Below are 23,408 nucleotides of genomic sequence, written 5' to 3' on the forward strand. Positions count from 1 at the left end.
GTAAAAATGACTTTAACAAATTTATTACATCTCTGTGGAAAATTTTTCTGAAATTTAATTTTTAATTATACCTCTCTACGGAATGTCCATTAAATAATGCTTTAGGATAGATTTACATATTCAAGCCTTATTATCTATAATCCTTTCACTTTATTTGTCCTTTCTGGGTGTTCTCCTGTTTAAATAATTTTAAGGGCATTCCTTGAAATGGACCTCTCCCTGCCACTTCAACCACCTCTGCTCTGGCAGCAAATGCAGGAGAAGACCCAGCTGCCAGGGCCTTCTATCCACATGTCTTATACTACAGGTTGGTGCTTAGGTCTTCTCTTTTTATAGGCTTTAACCCAAGTAATAGTTTACCTACAAGTCTTCTAAAGTTAGAAGTTGAGATTTATTGCACTGAATTTGTATTCAAAATATTGGACGAGAGGGAGATTATATATATGAGACATGCTCAGGGCCCTATACACTGTTTGGAATCACCTTGTGTTGACCTCTGCACCAAGTAGGTGTCATGGTATTGACTAGAATTACATGGTAAGCCTGAATTCAGTTTGAGTACACTGGTGGGGAATGAAATGTAGGTAGGTTGAAAGCTGAACAATTTAAAAAGTACATGTCAAAAGAAAGTTTGGAGACTAATAATAATATTTCGCATTGTATAAGAGCCAACCTTTCCATCATTTCCTAAGCTAATGACAAAATTTCTCAATTTTATAACAATAGCACTAAAAGACTAAAAGTTAAATGTTCATTGGTAACCATTTATTATGCATTGATGTAAAAATGCATCCATAGACCATCTTTTCTTTCTTTTTGATAAGCTCATATTACATATTTTTTCTAGTAAAACAGAAGTCATCACTGCAGCTCAAGTTATAGATCTTTATATGGTAATTATTTTTCCTGTTTTCTTCCTCCCATGCAGGATTTAATAAGTGGTATTAAGGTTTTCCTTTATCCAAAATATTCTTGCTAAATAAAATTATTGTTAAATAAAATTTCCAAACATTTTGTTAATTGCTTTAAGAAAAGTTATTTTTAATGTCACACATTGCTATAGTTTACTAAATCTAAAGAAATATGTAATTTAATATTTCTTTTAAAAAAATTTTAGCCTTGTGAAGAGTAATTAGATGCCTTTAGAGATTTTCTATATGTGAGAATAAAATTTCATTATCTGAGGCTTACTATCAAAAATATAGTAATAGAAACCAAACAAAAGAGACTAAGACATTTAAAAACAAAATTGAACAGAATTTGAATCTGATAACTGTGGTATACTAAAATTAATCCAAGATAGCAAAAATTCAGCCAACACAGGCAGGGGACATTTGGAGACTTTGGAAATAGAATTGCTGTTTCTCATATATTTATTTAAAAATGTTGTTTTGTTCAGTTGTCAAGATTTCCTAAACAAACTAGATTAATATTCAAAATTGAATTTAAAAATAATTTAGTAAAATCATATAAAGTGGGAGCAGTTTTTTTCTATGTATAGTTAGTGAGGATTGTATAGGAGTTAGAACTTTGGCAGATAGAGAGTAGAGGTTGAAAATAAATTTACAAAACTAATAAAATGCCTAGAACAGTAATTAACAATTATTAACACAATCACAACGAAGCTGTTTGTGTTTGAATTTAACAACACACTTAAGCCAAAGTCAAATTAATATAAAAATAATATTCAGTGAGCTGATATCTGACATAAGGTACAATAAAAAATTAATGTTCCCATTGAAGACCTAAGTTATGACAACATCTCTGTGGTGTGCCTTCTAAATACTTTATTTCTCAGTTGTGTCAAAGGCAGCTCATTGTGGCCTAATAAGATGTCAGTCAGAATATTAACAATATTTCTTAAAGTAGAACACTACATTTCTCCTACTACACCAGATAAAATAATTTAATATATTTATTTTAACAAAAGGCCCATAGTTACTAACTCCAAACTATATAGTAGTTTTTTTGTTTTTCACATTTCTAGTACTATCTATGGTTCTTAAAGATATCTACAGTTGATATTTGAATTGTCATGCTATTACTGAAAGGAACAATGCTTATCCTGAAAGTTTTACTGTAATTCACCTCTAAAATTGACTTTATGTGGAGAAGTTTCATCATAAAATATATCTACTATTTATATAGGTCAAGATTGATTCTACTACATTTTGTAGAACAAACACAGATTTTTATATCAAACAATCTGGGCTTTAACATCTGACTTTACACTGTGACCCTGGGAACATTATATGCCTTCTTTGAGCCTCAGTTCCTAAACCACAAAATGAGAACATCACCACAGTTCTCAAAGGGTGGCATAAAGGTTAAAAAGAGCTAGTGTATGTGCCTAGTACTGGGCTGGGCACAGTGTAGTATATTAGGTGTTAATGTTTTTTTTCTCCTCTAATTCCCATTCCCAATATTTTGGCTAACTGGAGATTCGTAAAAAAAAATATAGAAGAGTTACTGGAATAAATCAGCTCCACTAAAAAGCTCATTATATTGCAGGCGTTAGTTATACATTTCCAAAGTAACATTCAGTAAGATCAAAAGATTGGTTTTAAAAATGTATTTACATAATAAAATTCATATGCAAGAAAAGATTTCCAAGGCAACAATGACAAAAAAAAAAAAACAAATAAGCTAAATCTGTGTGTATAGTTTAATTTTGTAAAATGAAGAAAAATTCTCAATTTTATTAAATGTTGAATGTTCATGGACAGGTAACAGAACAAAAGCTACTTCATATAGCAATCTATATCAATATCAAAAAATATGAAAATAGAGTTTCTCTGAAGGAAGGAGCCTTTTTAAAATGGGGTTGATAATAATTAGAAGTTCCCATTATTTGTCCATGAAACGTCCTATGAAAGGTGCTACTTTAGGATTTTAGTAGAAATTGGCACATAAATTTAAACTTTTCAACCACCCACTACTTTTCACCTCCTTGTAACTCCACTCATTCAGACAACCTCACATATACATACATTAATATTTTTTTAAAAACCTGCCTTTAAAGCAGAAAATTCATTTTCTACCGTAAAAGCAGGTCACCATACTTATATCCAATGCTCTCAGTCACAGAAATGGATTTTCCTCATAGAAATGCTAATTAACATACACTATTATGTTCAACTTTTCAAAAGTTGTGTCTCTTAGGAGGATCTGCTCGATCATGTGAAAGAATTCTAAGGCAATATAAGCAGTTGTTCCACAGGACAAGTGTTGCCCTTGCAATGATATACTCTTGATACATTAAGTCTTTAGTCTTCAAGTGCTACCAGCCAGACAGAGACATTCATAGTCTACAGGTGGTTGGCTCAAAGGTCAAAAATTTTGTTTAAAAAAATGTTTATGGAATAGCACCATGGAAAGTCTTTCAGAAACAAATCGTTTTTTTTTTCAACATTGCATTTAAAAAAACTGATTTCTAGGAAGAGAAAGAAAGAGATCTTTCAATTCTAACAAGGCCTACTTCCACTTCATTTCATTTCATTAAAAAAAAATACATTAACCATGACAACATCAACATTAACTACAACAGATCAACAACAAAAGAAAGACAATAGCAGCAGTGGAACTTGAGTATGAACCATCCAGGCAGTCGCTTAGAAGAATCCTGTTCACACCTGTTGGGAGTTGTCTCATCAAGTTCATAAGACATCACAAGTCTTCTTGAATTTGGTATGAAAAGACAGAACTTTCACTGAAAGAACTGAGTTTACCAATCAACTGGGCATTTTCCAGCACTTAAATAAATGATATCTAGAGTTAACTGCAATGATAGATAGTATTGACATTTCAAACTTGTCAGAATGTCACAAAAAGGAAGTGGTCTCGAGATCATTTGTTTCAAAGAGGTAAATTTAGCCTGCAAGTGAAAATAATGAAGCTGAAATATTCCAGTTTCCAAGCATTGGTCATACCCACATTTAAAGTATAAACCACCCTCAAGAGACTCCCACTTCACAACAACTTATATGGGTCTGGTTTACACTGTCTTCAAGATCCAAAGTCAAAGCAATTATCCTAAGATACAAGGAGAGGGTATTCCAGTTTATGACCTGCAAGGTCATTTTACTTTTCCCATATATTGAAAAATTGTCAAAACGGACACTCTGCAGGGTCACAGACCCTGAATGGGACTGTCTGAATTGTGAAGCAGCTATGGTGAGCTGTGAACAAAGGATTGTAAAGTCTTCTTTGAAGCATGAGATGCCCTTTCACCAACTTTATTTATATTTATACTGTCAAGAATGAAGTTCAGATATCCTGGTAATGTTGATCAGGGTTAGCTGGAAACTTCTCTTTTAGTACAAAGATAATTCTGGTCTTGCAGTTTTCTTCTGCTCAAACTCATTATATAAAACTTTGTGCTAAAATCTTCATTTAAAAAAGAAATACATCTTCTTTCCATTATGCCCATTCCTTTATGTTTTGATGGAGGTTATGGTGTTAATTTTTGGTATGCGTGGTATCTGGATATCTGATGCTTTTGTATCTTATATGAAATCCTTTCTTGCTGATTGTGTCATCAGTGTGAAAATGAATTAAAACTGTATCACCAATTGAATAGGTCTCTTCTGGTGGCTGAAGACAAAAACAAACAAAACAAATAAACAAACAACAAGAATGAATTATTTTTTCTTCAATGTAATTCATGTTTGGGAATTTTTTTGGTATATAATTTAAACCTCCCAACAACATTGAAAAGTGGATAAGAGTGACTTTATTTTACAGATGAGAAAACTTGAGTTTCAGAGAACAGATGACATGCTCAATATCACAAGCCTGATCAGTGATATAGCTGAGCTTTGAACATAATTAAGTTTACTTCCAAGTTCTGAAACTTGGTGTTTTTTCCCAAAATTTTAAGCCAATTTCCTTTGATTTACAAGTAATTAAAGTGAGGTTCACAAAGGATAAAGGGACATTAAATCTATTTCAGAAGGTGCTCTGAGGCAGAGCCACTTCCAGAATCCAAATCGTCCATTCCTTCTTGCTTTAATAATCTAAGTACCAAGAATAATTTTTGTTTCATTTCAGTAGCTATTTGGACAGGAGTTCAATATTATTTAAGAAATGGTCACTGGTAGACATTTGAAAAATGGGACTAATATCTTCAGAACAAAGTATGTATTCAGATGAACATTTGATATTAATGCAGTGAATCGTGGGGGAAAAGCATTGAGAAAACCTTAAGCTTTCCTGTTTCTTATTTCTCATGTTGACAACCTCTGACCTATGTTTTGTACTCCATCCTGTGCCCACTGCAATGGAGCAACATTCAATAGTACCAGCTAAACCCCCACACCAATGGTAGATACTGTCACTTATCAAATATATTGTTGAGAGAGGAATGCCAATGATGTGCATATTCTTTTTGCTTTATGCTTTAATTTATGAAGCTTACAAAATTGTCAAAAGTGTGTATTTAGGCATATTTCTTTTAGATAATTAAACATTTAAATATTTATTGCACAATAAAAACATGAATCGAAAAAGGATGTGGACAGTAACAAGAAATTATAGCTATTGAATTCATCTGTCTTGTTCAATACTATTGAGCAAATTCATTAGAGATGGAGAAGTAAGGGAAGAAGAGGCATGTTATAACTTGTCAAGCCATTTTGTAAAAGCACTGCTGATTTGCATATGTTACACATATCAATCACCAATTTATAGGCATTTTTATCATGTCTATGGTATCCTGCTCGTACTGTATTTACCCCTGATCCACAGAATCGACCAAGCCCCACCGCTGTTGAATCGAGACCGTCAAAGAGCTCAAGATAGTCATAGCCACAGTCGGCTTCTTCTTCCACTTCAAAAATCTGGAAGGATAACTCGAGTCGAGAGCCCCGTTCTGACACTAACAGCCATTCACAGTCAACTTGTCCTGGATAGTTGTTATCACCAAACTGAGCATGTGAGTACAGATCTCTGGGTTTTGATTCCACTTTCAGTCTGCCACCACACTCTGCCCAGGAAAGAAAAATGAAATAAGTGAGCTCAATGAGGTTTAACAATTCAAATTTGTCTTTTAATATAGTCTAACCACTCTCTAACTTCTGTATTCATTTCCACCATCAGTTATGTTCCCTATATTTGAAGATTCAGATGGCATAGTGAGTACTGCTATAGGCCCTAAAGAGACTGTTGGGTTGGAATTTCAGCTCCATACCTACTAGCTCAGTGACTTTGGATAAGTGACATCACTTCTCTTATCCATAGGGTAAAGTGGTCAAGAGTAAAGTGCAGATGATAATAATAGTACCAATCTTAGTGGGTTTTGAGGATTTGATTAACACATGAAAATCACTTAAAACAGTACCTGCCATATAGTAACTCTCAATGCATTTTTTTATTGTTATATCTCATGTTGTTTTCAGTCTTAAATAACTGTTTTCATGGAAAAAAGGTCAGTGTCTTAATTTGAGTTTAATCTTAATAATTTAAGAACCCAGAATCCAAAGGAATAAGAAATAACTTAAAGATCAGCAAAATATATAAAACTCGTGTATGTGTATATGTGTCATATAGAACTCTCTGCATAGAATATACAGACCAGTATTACTTTACTTAGGTAGAAATATTTATCTAACTTGGTTGGGAAAAGCATACACACATCATTAATTGTAGTTATTTTTGTAGTTCCAGCACCTTGTCAGTTATATTTTGTGATTTTAACAAATAAAGGAATTTAAAATGCTCTTTTTATGGCTTTTTCAGAGAGATATTAATAAATATAGGCTTTACCAGTTACTACTTTTGTAATTAGAGGTAAATATACCAAAGAAATATATAAGCCTGCATAAGGTTTACAGTTAGTGTAATTTAGAGAATACAAATTTTCAAAATTTTCTCAGGAACTCTTTGTAGTCTGAGCCCCCAGATTTTACAATGACTAGAGAATAAATTGTAGAGGAAGTCTACAATGTCTCCTCCAACCAAGTACATATACAAACATATGGCTGGGGGTAGGGAAAAAAAAGAAAGGGATATGAAAAGTGTCAGGAGAAAGTAGAGTTTCTTTCTGCCCTTATTTGCCAATGACTGAGAGGTTCCTGGGAAACAGTAATTTCAGTACTAAAACCAGGAAAGTCCCAAGAAAACTGATATGAGTTGGGAGGGAACAAAAACAAAAATCCAATGTGGAAAGATTTGGACAGCTAAGCCTCTGGTTATCAAAACACAATTGTAACCCTGGTGTGGTCATCTGTGACCAGATTGTCCTTGGCAGGACCCAGTGAAAGTGAATTAGGACAGCTAAAATTCTTAGATTTTTCAGATTTGTATATAATTTACCTACATTGTGGTTTGGTGATTTTAAGTAACAAAATATTTCTGAATTCCCAGGATGGAACCCCATCTAGATGTGTCTGAATACAAGTAGGCTCAACCAAAACTATGGGCATTTTCACAGACAACTGCACATTCAGAGACCTTTGTGCGACTAACTTATGAAAGAACTTCCAACTAGGGTTTCAATCATGAGAATGGCTTCCCCATCATGTTAAATGATGTCCCTTTGTCTTCCAGATGGTAGGTGGGGTGTCTTGCACAATCTATTGATGTAGGTGCCACAATTACAAATGTAAACATGTGAAGAAACACATGTGCTTAGAACCACTCTGGAAAGATGTAAAACTGATCAGTCTTGGGAATCATCTCTTAAGTGTCACAGACTGGAAGGCAAGCATCCTTCCTTTCCCACCACGGTGCTTCTCTTATTCCAGTAATTCCAAGAATTATTGTCCTCTCCGTGTGACAGAACTCCACAGCTAACTGGCCTAGGTACAAATCTGAGCTCTATGCTTCATCAGCTGTGGGATTTTGTTCCCCACTTCATTCCTAAATTGGGGATCATACATATACTCAAATGATAGGGTCTAGATGAAGAGTGATGGGCTAATATATGTAAAATCATTGAAGGATACCTTGCACATAGGAAAAGCCATATAAGTATACACAATCATCATTTTGTTATTATTTTCTAGTCAGAATATCTAAATGCCACCATCTATACTCCTAGAGATCCACTCAGGCATGAAAAGAAAAGCCAGAAAAATTGAAAAACAATTTAAAGCACTATTAACCTGTTTTCAGAAAGGAAGGATATTTTTGAAGGCCAGTAAAATATTTTGTGAAAGTATTTCTGAATTCAATATATAAATGTATAAACCAGTGTAATCTCATTTACAGATATTTTAAAAATTTGACTTATTCTCAAAGTTTGATATAATTCAGTGATTTGTTTTGTTTACAACTGTCAGCACTTGTATTACTTTTATTCCACAACCCAGGAAGGGGTGGACTATGGGAGAGGCACTGGCTTCTGTGTGCCTACTTCAGAGAAACAAAGTAGCAAAACAAATCAGGATCCAGAGGAGACAATTCTCTGTCAACCCCAGATCAGAACAGAAATCAAGAAGGAAATGAAGTATTTAAACAAAAAGAGATTTCACAAAGCCTTTGTGAATCTGAAATGTGAGGCATCATTATTTGATTTTATTGAAAACTTCTAGAAAATGACAATACTCAAAACAAATGACTTAAACTACAATTAAGAGTGACTTAAAATGTTTCAGAAAGGGTGGCCCTCATTTTAATTTGGAAAGACTTCTGTTCATTTCCTGGTAAAGTGTTAAATCCCTGTGAGGGCCTATAATTTGAGGAATAAATGCTTTTAGTAGGCACTATAATTTAATTAAGTTCTATCAAAATAATTTCTAAGGAGCCTAATAATATATTATTTGATTTTTAAATTAGGATGATGCTTTCTGCTGCAGAATAAAGTCCTACCTGACATGCCATGTTTTAAAATACTTTCTCTCCACACTCCCCCTCTTTTTCTGTATTATAGCCTTATCCTCTGAGAGAATATATAGGTTATTTTTTTTTACTGAGTTTTTTTCTTCAATAGTTTATCTAAGGCTGGCCTAACACCATTTGTTACCTGATTAAAATAAATTTGGACTTTTAGAATTTGGACCTACCTTTAGAGGAAAAAGGGACTTTTTCCAACAAAGTCCATTTCCCATTGATTTGGATAGTATTACTTGTAAAAAAAAATAGCTATAAAGCAATATTAATATTTCTCTTCACCTAATTTCAAAATTTGTAGTATTATAAGCTTTCCTTGTGGATAAAATTAAAATTGTATATAGAAATATAAATTTACTCAAGCAAATTAAAATGTATACTTCAGGGCCCCTTAATAAAAGTTACATGTATTCTAGAAAACATTAAATAATGAATAAATGCTTTATACATTTAGCAGAAATTGACAGATGTGGTACTGGACTTGGCTGTCTTGGTGGTAAAAATTGACTGAAAATCATAAGTTTAACTTATCAGACTATAGCTGTCAAAAGGCAGGAATTCCTTCTGTTTTCTCATAAGTTACCACAAAATTCCTAATTTTTTGCTATGAATTACTAATACTTTACAGTGTCTATTCAAAGCAGGTACCAAATAAATATTTCATGAAAGACTGTGGAATAAACTTGTTAAAGAGAAAGCTTTCAAAAGAAATAAATAGTAAGCAGTACATAAGAATATTTCATCATGTATGGCTACTTGAAAGTAACAGTGTAAATAAAATCTACCCAGAAAATTCAAAGACAGCTGGTTAAGTGAGAGCAAAAATTTACATGTAAAATAGACAAGCAAACAAACAAACAGGTAATGCTAAAAATTTTGACTAGCACAACTGAGCAGGAGTTGGGAGGCTAGGACTCTAATTCTAACTATTATTTTTTGTGCTACTTCAGTTTCATTTGAGTCTTAGTCTCAAAATCCTCATTTCTGAGATGACAGGACCGAATCATGTTTTGCCTACAAATTATGATTGAGGCTGATCACGTGGGTATTTGACTGGATTTGAACTGAACAGGGAGAAAAAATGAGCCTATTCAGTTGGATAGTTAGGACAGAAGATTTGATTAAGACAAATAAGGAAGCATTCAGTCTCTATTGTTTCAATTAACAGTGATCCAGTTTTGTATTGGTTTCCTTCCTAATCCAAAATGTTTATGTTAAGAAAAAATATACCAGAGTAGAAAGTGCATGAGCATTGGAAACAGAATTAGGATAAAATCCAGGCTTTGATATAATTTTAGAAGTCTTTGCAAATTAATTAATCCTTCAGATTTTAAATTTCTTTATCTGAAGATAAAGATAATAATTCATACATCATATAGCTCTTTTGAGAACTCAATGTATGTAATTTATATTAAGTATATGTATGTGCCTGAAATATCAAGTGCATGCTATATATACAATTGGATTTCAATATATGATCTCTATGATAAGATAATTAGATCCTAACAGTGGATTCTAAATGGTAATACAAACACTGAAATGGGTCCAGAGCAGAGGCTATGAAAATTAAGGAGTCATGGAGTTATATAGCTGCAAGAAAACTTGAGATTTAAGGTAAAGGTAAAGATGAAAAGAGAAACTATAAAAGTAGGTTTTTATGAAACTACGACAGAGGAATTTATAGGTAAGTAATTTAAAAATAGTGTATCAGCTCTTTCAAGAGTTTTGATAACATACTTTTACACTCCATTCTTAGAACCTGTGACAGCCACGATTATTTAAAAAATTGTGCCATTAACTCTGTGCTTCAGAAAAATATTGATCAAGTCATAGGACTCCAATTTTTCCATTCCTTCAATGTGTGACAAGTTATCAGGAAAATATTTAAAGAACAAACATCAAGTGTATAACAAAATCCTTCATTAGTATGAAAATTTTAATCCATGAAAGATTTTTCTCAAACCAGAATATTTATATTAATCATGAGAAATAATTATTTTGTATTATTTATGAGTCCAGTCATTACTAGCATGAATCAGACAATATCCACTTTCTCACAAATAGACTTCAATATAAATCCAATGCTCGTAACAGAATATACTAGAGTGGAAAATAATATTGGACAATGGAATAAAGTTATGTTTTCTAAAATAAAAGGAAAGGAGAAAACAATAATCAGGAAACCATGACAAAAATTACTGCACTAAAATTGTTTCATTGATGAATTTGTAGCCTATTATACTGCATTTTACGCCAAGATAGACTTGTGTCTCAATAGTTTTGGCATTAGAACTGCCACTAGGTGTCACTATAAGCTAAATGATTTCAGTAAATATGATTTTTTTTTTTTTAACTGAATAAAAAAAGGATATTTACTGGACATTTATGGAATATATTATAAATTTGATCCAAATTATAAAAAAGTTATTTGAAATTTTTGCTTAAAATTTTCCATATTTTTCTAAATTGTATTTTATTTCTTAAAGACTTCCATTACAGCTGGAATCTGTAAGAGTCAAATTAGGGATTAGGATTAGGGAAAAGACTGTGTTGCCTACCAAATAAAAGGGAAAAAAATAAAACTCTGTAAAACAGAGAGTTAAATTCCAAATTTGGTTTACAAAAATATATTAATGTGAAAGTTAGCTAAACAAGTAGGATTTTAGCAAAAACAAAATTTTTGAATTCCAAGCTATAGATTTCTATCCGTTAAATATAACATATAAATCAAACTGCTAAAGTTAACATGGAATACACTACATAAATATTTAGAGATAGTTCTTCTTGATCATACCACACTGAACATGAATCAGATCAAACTATTGTGTTTCTTTTAATTAGTTCAACAGCTACAAAGATATTTAGTTAGGATGCTATGTGGTTCTCAAGTATTTCACACAGTGCTTCAGTGAGACTTCTTCTGGTTCATTTATAATCCTGTTATAGATTCCCTGCACACACTAGAAGAGAAACTTGGATCTTACTCAGAAAAGAGAAGCATCCCCTAATTTACTGACCTGTAGAATGTGTGGCTTGAAAGCCTTTTCTTTGAACAGATGCATCAGAAACAAACCGAACAAACATTTTATTTCCAGTAGCCACAAGGGGCTCTGGTATCTTGTTCCCACATAGTCGTCCAAGAATTGGTGATTTTTCCGTTTCTCCATCAAATACTTCCAAATGATCATAAGCACATTCTTGATGCTGCTCAATCTCAAACTCACTAAAGATCTATTAAAAAAGAAAGAAAGAAAGGGGAAAAAAATAAAAAAGCCACATATCACTCAAAATGGATTCTTTTCTTTGGAGCAGAAATACAGAACAATAATATGTCCAGGCCATGCAAATGATTCAATCCATCTAGCACATTATCGAAAGGGGTGTGAAATCAATAAAATATGAAGTCTCTAGGAAGACTTTATAATGAGGAAAACAATGTAATAACTTCACGTGAAATTCTATTGTACTATTTGACTATTGCAACTAATTCTACTATTAAAATTAAGTCTACTCCAGAATTTAGACAGATTATAATAACAAATGATATTTTATTCTGAATTTATTCTTAATGGATCAGAAAATTTTAAACAATTATATTTAAAAAATGAGTCCTTCTGGTGTTAATGATCATAAACTACTGAACATCATCATACCATTGAGCACTTAAACTAAAAAGAAAACTCCATAAAATAATTAAACAAGTAATTATTTTCACAGAAATTAAATATAGTAAATCTTAATAGAATACATAACACATTTCTTTATTTAGATCTTACAACCCATATTATTAGAAAACACTAATATGACTTTAAGCTAGATTATTTTTAGTTAACTGTTCAGAGAGATGGTACATTTATTTTAATATTTGGAGTCTTGCAAAGTTTAGTATGTTTTTTTATGTGTAGCAAATTCTTAAAATAAAAGTTTATTAAATATTTAACACATTAAATATAATGATGAAAAGTTTAATTGAGACTGACTGAAAATAATAATTGTCCAAACTATTAATAATCCCAGGGATTCTAGGTTATTTGCCATTGCCAATTAAGGCTTTTTCCATTCCTCATAAAAACCATCATACATTCAAGAAATAAACCATCACCCCTACTTAAGCCTATAGAGCAAAGCTAAAAAATATATAAAATAAATTGGAGGAAATATAAAATATGCTTGAAAATGTATTAATTTTGCTACAATCCCTACAGCATAAAATATTTGTACATAAACTTTCTACATACATGTTTTCTTTAATGCAGTTTTGTGAAGTGATTATAATTCTCAATTTAAAGCATACATTTTGTATTTTTGAAAGAAAAAAGTGACTAAGACAGGTTCTCCCTCACTGTTGATCACATTTATCTATTCCAACCACACTACCATCTGCTCTCACTTCTGACTTTAGAGGAGTAAGGGAAGAAATGAAGGAAGCAATTTATATTAATTAGGGAGTAGGAGAAAAGATAGAAGAGACAAAAGAAAAGGAAAAGGGCTGATCTCTCATGTCCCATTCCACTGTGCCCTACTTAAAAATATAAATTAAAATGTTATAACCAGAGGTGAGGGGGAAGATGGCGAAAGAGTAAGACATGGAGATCACCTTCCTCCCCACAGATACATCAGAAATACATCTACACGTGGAACAACTCCTACAGAACACCCACTGAACGCTGGCAGAAGACCTCAGATGTCTCAAAAGGCAAGAAACTCCCCACGTACCTGGATAGGGCAAAAGAAAAAAAAATAAGCAGAGACAAAAGAATAGGGACGGGACCTGCACCAGTGGGAGGGAGCTGTGAAGGAGGAAATGTTTCCACACACTAGGAAGTCCCTTTGCTGGCGGAGACTGCGGGTGGTGGAAGGGGGGAGCTTCGAAGCCACGGAGGAGAGTGCAGCAACAGGGGTGCGGAGAGTAAAGCGCAGAGATTCCCTCACAGAGGATCGGTGCTGAACAGCACTCACCAGCCCGAGAGGCTTGTCTGTTCACCCGGCGGGGCGGGCGGGGCTGGGAGCTGAGGCTCGGGCTTCGGTCAGATCGCAGGGAGAGGACTGGTGGCGTGAACACAGCCTGAAGGGGGCTAGTGCGCCACAGCTAGCCGTGAGGGAGTCCGGAAAAAACTCTGGACCTGCCTAAGAGGCAAGAGACTTTTTCTTCCCTATTTGTTTCCTGGTGCGTGAGGAAAGGGGATTAAGAGTGCAGCTAAAAGGAGCTCCAGAGATGGCCGTGAGCCGCGGCTATCAGCACAGACCCGAGAGGTAGGCATAAGACTCTAAGACCGCTGCAGCTGCCACCAAGAAGCCTGTGTGCAAGCACAGGTCACTCTCCACACCTCCCCTCATGGGAGCCTGTGCAGCCCGCCACTGCCAGGGTCCCGCGATCCAGGGACAACTTCCCCGGGAAAACGCATGGTGCGCCTCAGGCTGCTGCAACGTCATGCCGGCCTCTGCCGCTTCAGGCTCTCCCCACATCCGTACCCCTCCCTCTCCCTGGCCTGAGTGAGCCAGAGCCCCTGAATCAGCTGCTACTTTAACCCTGTCCTGTCTGAGCGAACAACAGACGCCCTCAGGCGACCTACACGCAGAGGCGGGGCTGAATCCAAAGCTGAACCCCAGGGGCTGTGCAAACAAAGAAGAGAAAGGGAAATTTCTCCCAGCAGCCTCAGGAGAGGCGGATTAAATATCCAAAATCAACTTGATGTACCCTGCATTGGTGGAGTACTTGAACAGACAATAAATCATCCAAAATTGAGGAGGTGGACTTTGAGAGCAAGATATATTATTTTTTCCCCTTTTCCTCTTTTAGTGAGTGTGTATGTGTATGCTTCTGTGTGAGATTTTGTCTGTATAGCTTGGCTTTCACCATTTGTCCTAAGATTCTGTCTGTCTGTTTTATATTTTACTTAAAAATTTTTTTCTTAATAATTATTTTTTATTTTAATAAATTTATTTTAATTTAATTTAATTCCCTTTCTTTCTTTCTTTCTTTCTTTCTTTCTTTCTTTCTTTCTTTTTTTCTACTTTTTCCCCCTTTTATTCTGAGCCGTGTGGGTGAAAGGCTCTTGGTGCTCCAGCGAGGCATCAGGACTGTGCCACTGAGGTGGGAAAGCCAACTTCAGGACACTGGTCAACAAGAGACCTCCCAGCTCCATGTAATATCAAATGGCAAAAATCTCCCAGAGATCTCCATCTCAACACCAAGACCCAGCTTCACTCAATGACCAGCAAGCTACAGTGCTGGACACCCTATGCCAAACAACTAGCAAGACAGGAACACAATGCCACCCATTAGCAGACAGGCTGCCTAAAATCATAATAAGGCTACAGACACCGCAAAACACACCACCAGACGTGGACCTGCCCACCAGAAAGACAAGATCCAGCCTCATGCACCAGAACACAGGCACTAGTCCCCTCTACCAGGAAGCCTACACAACCCATGGAACCAACCTTAGCTACTGGGGACAGACACCAAAAACAACGGGAACTACGAACCTGCAGCCTGCAAAAAGGAGACCCCAAACACAATAAGATAAGCAAAATGAGAAGACAGAAAAACACACAGCAGATAAAGGAGCAAGGCAAAAAATCACCAGACCTAACAAATGAAGGGGAAATAGGCAGTCTACATGAAAAAGAATTCAGAATAATGATACTAAAGATGATCCAAAATCTTGGAAATAGAATAGAGAAAATGCAAGAAACATTTAACAAGGACCTAGAAGAACTAAAGAGGAAACAAACAACAATGAACAACACAATAAATGAAATTAAAACTACTCTAGAAGGGATCAATAGCAGAATAACTGAGGCAGAAGAATGGATAGGTGACCTGGAAGATAAAATACTGCAAATAACTACTGCAGAGAAGAATAAAGAAAGAAGAATGAAAAGAACTGAGGACAGTCTCAGAGACCTCTGGGACAACATTAAATGCACCAATATTCGAATAATAGGGGTCCCAGAAGAAGAAGAGAAAAAGAAAGGGACTGAGAAAATCTTTGAAGAGATTAGAGTTGAAAACTTCCCTAATATGGGAAAGGAAATAGTTAATCAAGTCCAGGAAGCACAGAGAGTCCCATACAGGATAAATAAAGGAGAAACATGCCAAGACACATATTAATCAAACTTCAAAAATTAAATACAAAGAACAAATATCAAAAGCAGCAAGGGAAAAACAACAAATAACACACAAGGGAATCCCCATAAGGTTAACAGCTGAACTTTCAGCAGAAACTCTGCAAAGCAGAAGGGAGTACCAGGACATATTTAAAGTGATGAAGCAGAAAAAACTGCAACCAAGATTACTCTACCCAGCAAGGATCTCATTCAGATTCGATGGAGAAATTAAAACCTTTACAGACAAGTAAAAGCTGAGAGAGTTCAGAACCACTGTACCAGCTTTACAACAAATGCTAAAGGAACTTCTCTAGGCAAGAAACACAAGAGAAGGAAAAGACCTACAATAACAATGCCAAAAAAATTAAGAAAATGGGAATAGGAACAAACATATTGATAATTACCTTAAATGTAAATGGATTAAATGCTCCCACAAAAAGACACAGACTGGCTGAATGGATACAAAAACAAGACCATATATATGCTGTCTACAAGACATGCACTTCAGACCTAGGGAAACATACAGACTGAAAGTGAGGGGATGGAAAAAGATATTCCATGCAAATGGAAACCAAAAGAAAGCTGGAGTAGCAATTCTCATATCAGACAAAATAGACTTCAAAATAAAGACATTTACAAGAGACAAAGAAGGACACTACATAATGATCAAGCGATAGATCCAAGAAGAAGATATAACAATTGTAAATATTTATGCACCCAATATAGATGCACCTCAATGAATAAGGCAAATACTAACAGTCATAATAGGGGAAATCAACAGTAACACATTCATAGTATTGGACGTTTACACCCCATTGGTTAACAACAGACAGGACATCCAAAATGAAAATAAAAAAGGAAACACAAGCTTTAAATGATACATTAAACAAGATGGACTTAATTGATATTTATAGGACATTTCATCTAAAAACAAGAGAATACACATTTTTCTGAATTGCCCATGGAACATTCTCCAGGATAGATCATATCTTGGGTCACAAATCAAGCCTTGGTAAATTTAAGAAAATTGAAATTTTATCAAGTACCTTTTCCGAACATAATGCTATGAGACTAGATATCAATTACAGGAAAAGATCTGTAAAAATTACAAACACATGGAGGCTAAAAAATACACTACTTAATAATGAAGTGATCACTGAAGAAATCAAAGGGGAAATCAAAAAATACCTAGAAACAAATGACAATGGAGACATGACGACCCAAAACCTATGGGATACAGCAAAATCAGTCCGAGGAGGGAAGTTTATAGCCATAGAATCCTACCTGAAGAAACAGGAAACATCTCGAATAAACAACTTAACCTAAAGCAATTAGAGAAAGAGAAACAAAACACCCCCAAAGTTAGCAGAAGGAAAGAAATCATAAATATCAGATCAGAAATAAATGAAAAAGAAATGAAGGAAATGATAACAAAGATCAGTAAAACTAAAAGCTGGTCTTTTGAGAAGATAAACAAAATTGATAAACCATTAGCCAGACTTATCAAGAAAAAAAGGAAGAAGACTCAAATCAATAGAATTAGAAATGAAAAAGGAGAAGTAACAAGTGACACTGCAGAAATACAAAAGATCATGAGAGATTACTACAAGCAACTCTATGCCAAAAGAAAGGACAACCTAGAAAAAATGGACAAACTCTTAGAAATGCACAACCTGCCAAGACTGAATCAGGAAGACATAGAAAATATGAACAGACCAATCACAAGCACTGAAATTGAAACTGTGATTAAACATCTTCCAACAAACAAAAGCCCAGGACCAGATGGCTTCACAGGCAAATTCTATCAAACATTTACAGAAGAGCTAACACTTACCTTCTCAAACTCCTCCAAAATATAGCAGAGGGAGAAACACTCCCAAACTCATTCTATGAGGTCAACATCACCCTGCTACCAAAACCAGAGAAAGATGTCACAAAGAAAGAAAACTAAAGGCTAATATCACTGATGAAAATAGATGCAAAAATCCTCAACAAAATACTGGAAAACAGAATCCAACAGCAAATTAAAAGGATCATACGCCATGATCAAGTGGGGTTTATTCCAGGAATGCAAGGTTTCTTCAATATTCGCAAATCAATCAATGTGATACACCATATTAACAAACTGAAGGAGAAAAACCGTATGATCCTCTCAATAGATGCAGAGAAAGCTTCTGAGAAAATTCTACACCCACTTATGGTAAAAACCTTGCAGAAAGTAGGCACAGAGGGAATTTTCCTCAACATAATCAAGTCCATATATTACAAATCCACAGTCAACATCATCCTCAATGGTGAAAAGCTGAGACAATTTCCACTAAGATCAGGAACAATACAAGGTTGTCCACTCTCACCACTCTTATTCAACATAGATTTGGAAGTTTTAGCCACAGCAATCAGAGAAGAAAAGGAAATAAAAGGAATCCAAATCGGAAAAGAAGAAATAGAGCTGTCACTGTTTGCAGATGACTTGAGAGTATACATAAAGTATCCTAAAGATGCTACCATAAAACTACTAGAGCTTATAAATTAATTTGGTAAAGTTGCAGGATACAAAATTAATGCACAGAAATCTCTGGCATTCCTGTATAATAATGATGAAAAATCTGAAAGTGAAATTAAGAAAACACTCCCATTTACCATTGCAAGAAAAAGAATAAAATATCTTGGAATAAACCTACCTAAGGAGACAAAAGACCTGTATGCAGAAAATTATAAGACATAGATGAAAGAAATTAAAGATGATACAAATAGATGGAGAGATATACCATGCTCTTGGATTGGAAGAATCAACATTGTGAAAATGACTCTACTATCCAAATCAACCTACAGATTCAATGCAATCCCTATGAAACTACCACTGGCATTTTTCACAGAACTAGAACAAAAATTTTCACAATTTGTATGGAAACACAAGAGACCCCGAAGAGCCAAATCAATCTGGAGAAGGAAAAACGGAGTTGGAGGAATCAGGCTCCCTGACTTCAGACTATACTACAAAGCTACAGTAATCAAGACAGAATGGTACTGGCACAAAAACAAAAACATAGATCAATGGAACAGGATAGAAAGCCCAGAGATAAACCCACACACATATGGTCACCTTATCTTTGATAAAGCAGGCAGGAATGTACAGTGGAGAAAGACAGCCTCTTCAATAAGTGGTGCTGGGAAAACTGGACAGGTACATGTTAAAGTATGAGATTAGATCACTCTGTAACTCCATACCCAAAAATAAGCTCAAGATGGATTAAAGAGCTCAGTTTAAAGCCAGAAATTATCAAACTCTTAGAGGAAAACATAGGTAGAACACTCTATGACATAAATCACAGCAAGATCCTTTTTGACCCACCTCCTATAGAAATGGAAATAAAAACAAAAATAAACAAATGGGAACTAATGAAACTTCAAAGCTTTTGCATAACAAAGGAAACCATAAACAAGACCAAAAGGCAACCCTCAGAATGGGAGAAAATATTTGCAAGTGAAGCAACTGACAAAGGATCAATCTCCAAAATTTACAAGCAGCTCATGCAGCTCAATAATAAAAAAACAAACAACACAATCCAAAAATGGGCAGAAGACTTAAATAGACATTTCTCCAAAGAAGATATACAGATTGCCAACAGGCACATGAAAGAATGCTCAACATTATTGATCATTAGAGAAATGCAAATCCAAACTACAATGAGATATTATCTCACACTGGTCAGAATGGCCATCATTGAAAAGTCTAGAAACAATAAATGCTGGAGAGGGTGTGGAGAAAAGGGAACACTCTTTCACTGCTGTGTGGGAATATGAATTGGTACAGCCACTATGGAGAACAGTATGGAGGTTCCTTAAAAAACTACAAATAGAACTACCATATGACCCAGCAATCCCACTACTGAGCATATGCCCTGAGAAAACCATAATTCAGAAAGAATCATGTACCAAAATATTCATTTCAGCTCTATTTACAATAGCCCGGAGATGGAAACAACCTAAGTGTCCATCATCAGATGAATGGATAAAGAAGATGTGGCACATATATACAATGGAATATTACTCAGCCATAAAAAGAAATGAAATTGAGTTATTTGTAGTGAGGTGGATGGACCTAGAGTCTGTCATACAGAGTGAAGTAAGTCAGAAAGAGAAAGACAAATACCGTATGCTAACACATATATATGGAATCTAAGAAAAAAAAATGTCATGAAGAACCTAGGGGTAAGACAGGAGTAAAGATACAGACCTACTAGAAAATGGACTTCAGGATATTAGGAGGGGGAAGGGTAAACTGTGACAAAGTGAGAGAGTGGCATGGACATATATACGCTATCAAACATACAATAGATAGCTAGTGGGAAGCAGCCGCATATCACAGAGACATCAGCTCGGTGCTTTGTGACCACCTTGAGGGGTGGGATAGGGAGGGTTGTAGCGATGGAGATGCAAGAGGGAGGTGATATGGGAACATATGTATATGTATAACTGATTCACTTTTTTATAAAGCAGAAACTAACACACCGTTGTAAAGCAATTATACTCTAATAAAGATGTTAAAAAATTGTTATAACCAATAAACATTAGTGAATCACTATTTGCTATAATTATTATGAGTAAAAAGGAATATTTACTTCATTCAACCAATGACTATGGCTAGTTCAAAAATATTAAATACAGCACAAAGAATCTCACTGGAAAGAAACAGTGCAGAAAAATACAGTGAAGAAGGAGAGTTTAGCAGATTTTATTTAATCTGAAACAAAATATTCAAAGTACAGCATCACCAAATGGTTTGTCACTTATTAATCTCTGTAATCTAGTGGCAGAGAAGGAAGCAGAGTAGACACACAGTGCATGGACTATAGAAGACACTGAATGGATTGTTGGCTGGATGTCTGTATAAGGCTGTCCATTCATCTACTCAATTACCTAAACCCATTTTATGGCCAATCTTATGAATGGAAACAACATAGACATGGCAAACAAAAACTTCTGGTTATCTGCCTCTTATAAGATGGTACTCAGTCAGCTTCTATTATCTTTGTGTACACATAAAGTCTTAATATCAGTTTGTAACTGTTAAGAAAGCAATAAGAGAAAATCAGCATAACTGCACCAAGAGTTTTTTTTTTTAGCTAAATATGCAACCAAGCTTCTAAATAATAAGATAAATATTGTTTAAAAAGAAATATAACAATATCTGAAAACTGTTGCATGCTGAATAATTGTCTCTTTTGAATGGGCTTTAGAACCATTCATCTATAAATTTAAAGAGCAGAGAAACCTACTGTGTACAAGAGAAAAATTTAAGAATGATGGGGATAATGGCATTCTAAAGCTTATCCTTTAAGTAAAAGTTAAAAATGGGATCAGAATTTGCAGACCACACATGTTCAGTCCTTTGATTGGCCCATTGAAAACTAAGTGAATGAGATAACTAAGTGGCTACTTCATTCTCTAATGAAATAAATGCAGGATTTCTGGAGTAAATCATAACATATTTTACAGAGCAGAGCAATACAGTACAAGGTGGCATTGAACTAGTGGGCTGGGGGCATGCCGACACCTGGTCTGGAGTCAATTGGCTCCAGCTTTTTATCAAATTACTAATGGAATCAGACTGACTCTATAAGAGTCAGAGTAGGCAAAGCTTTTTTAGCTGACACATTCTCAACGATGCAAATAACTCTCATTCATTAAAGTACTGTTGAATTTTCTTCTTGGAATAAGTAGTAGCTTGTTAGGTCAGCTGCAACAATTGGGTGGTCATTTTGGTCCTTTTCCAGAAGTCAGCTTAACCAAATGCTCCACCGCACACAAGCAAAATGTGACAAATTCACATCTCATAAATCGGCCCTGTAATATCATAGAGACATCCACGTAGAGACCCCTCCATATACAGTGACTTTGCCTTAATATAAAATATTTCTAGGCCATAGAATGGTATTATAGGAGTCCATGGGAAAATAGAAAATCTTTAAAAACAGTTTTTAGAGTCCCCAAAGATAAGATGAGATACATAATTTATTACTTTATTCTATCACACATTCTGAGCCATGAATCTCTATGTCTAAATGATGCAGAATGTGAAAATTTCCAGCCACCAGAAACCAATGGCACAGAAATGTCTCCCTAGAAGACACTTAGATTCCCAAAAAATATTCCCCCAAAGTCCTTCAACTTTACAATGGAGACAGAACAGAAAAGCTGATGTGTGGAGCTGTAAGGAAGTCTGAATTCTGTTGAAACACTACCTTCTCTTTTGGGGACTTTTAAATATTTTTCTTAAGCGTTTACACTCAGACTTTACAGACAGTTTGGTATTCAAACATTTCAACCTTATTCACTCCATGATTATATTTCTATGATTTTAAGGTTCCTAATCCAGGTTTTAGAAAGGCCAAAAAGAGTGAATAACAGTAAGTCCTAGTAAGAAATTCTAATGCATTTAAGGAGTTTCATTCAAAAGGAATAAAATTGAACTTTCATTTTAAGCTCTGGAAAGAATAACTGTGTGTTTCTGGAACATCCAAGCAAGCCTAATCTACCTTCCTGGCCACCAGCCAAGCTTCCATATGCAGCTCCCTCATATGAACATCTGTAGAGGTACTTTTACTGAAAATACAGGCACTGGCTAAAGGATAAGGCCATTCAAAGTCACATTTACAAGGGACAAGATACATTCACAAGGGACAACATAATAAAATGATAATGCTTAATGCGGAAATAAAATCTAGCTAAGATTTAAACTAAGAGAATTAAAGAGACTGATACAATGTGAGCAGTTGTGAGATGAAATTCAGAGCTTCCGAGTTCTAGCCATCCTTCACCTTTTCCTCCCTTCAGTGAGAACTATCATTTGGTTTCCCACAAGATGTTGGAAGGATTGGAGGCCACTGGAAAAAAAAGGCACAGTGGAATATAAACCCCAGCCTTCTGATTCAAAAGACCTTTCTTTCCCATGAATACTCTATAACAGTGATCAAATATACTTATAATGGATTTATGGTGGAGAATTATATAACACTTGTGGGTGTTTTGTTTTCCAAATATCCCATATATGAAGCTGTGAATTACAGCTATATAACTTAGCAAAGCTTTAGGATATGATAAATAAAATAAAAATGACATAACTGTATTAGCCTATTGTTGTGTGCTCTTATGCCTAGAACTTTATTTCTGTTTCATTTGTTTTATTTTGTTTTTAATGAAGAGTAATTCAGAATATGAAAAAAGTACCAGAAATTTAATGATCAGTTGAGCCTCTCAGAACCAAGACAGGGTGAAGCCAGGAATGATAGAACTTTATCCCTTTATTCATTCAGAACTTTATCCCTCTTCTAGTAGGAAGACTTTTTCCAAGTATCTTTCAACCAAGGTTTCTTTTACTTTAAAACTCTTACCATGCATTTAGCATCTCATGATTAAACACACACACACACACACACACACACACAGATACACACTCTAAAAAC

At 34.8% G+C, this 23,408-nt stretch overlaps 1 protein-coding gene across 1 annotated transcript in view; it reads right to left on the minus strand.

Annotated features, from left to right (window-relative positions):
• Positions 1 to 4,458: 4,458 nt before the first annotated feature.
• Positions 4,459 to 23,408, minus strand: part of TLL1 (tolloid like 1) — a gene marked incomplete at both ends in the record, with an annotated part of 248,343 nt that continues 229,393 nt past the window's right edge. Inside the window, 3 exons of the mRNA XM_082653600.1 lie at positions 4,459 to 4,593; positions 5,733 to 5,983; positions 11,847 to 12,060. Of these exons, the coding sequence (XP_082509726.1) occupies positions 4,459 to 4,593; positions 5,733 to 5,983; positions 11,847 to 12,060 (600 nt within the window). The remainder of the gene's footprint in view (positions 4,594 to 5,732; positions 5,984 to 11,846; positions 12,061 to 23,408) is intronic.

Source organism: Grampus griseus (genome assembly GCF_964374135.1).
Source record: "Grampus griseus genome assembly, chromosome: 4".
Taxonomy (NCBI): domain Eukaryota; kingdom Metazoa; phylum Chordata; class Mammalia; order Artiodactyla; family Delphinidae; genus Grampus; species Grampus griseus.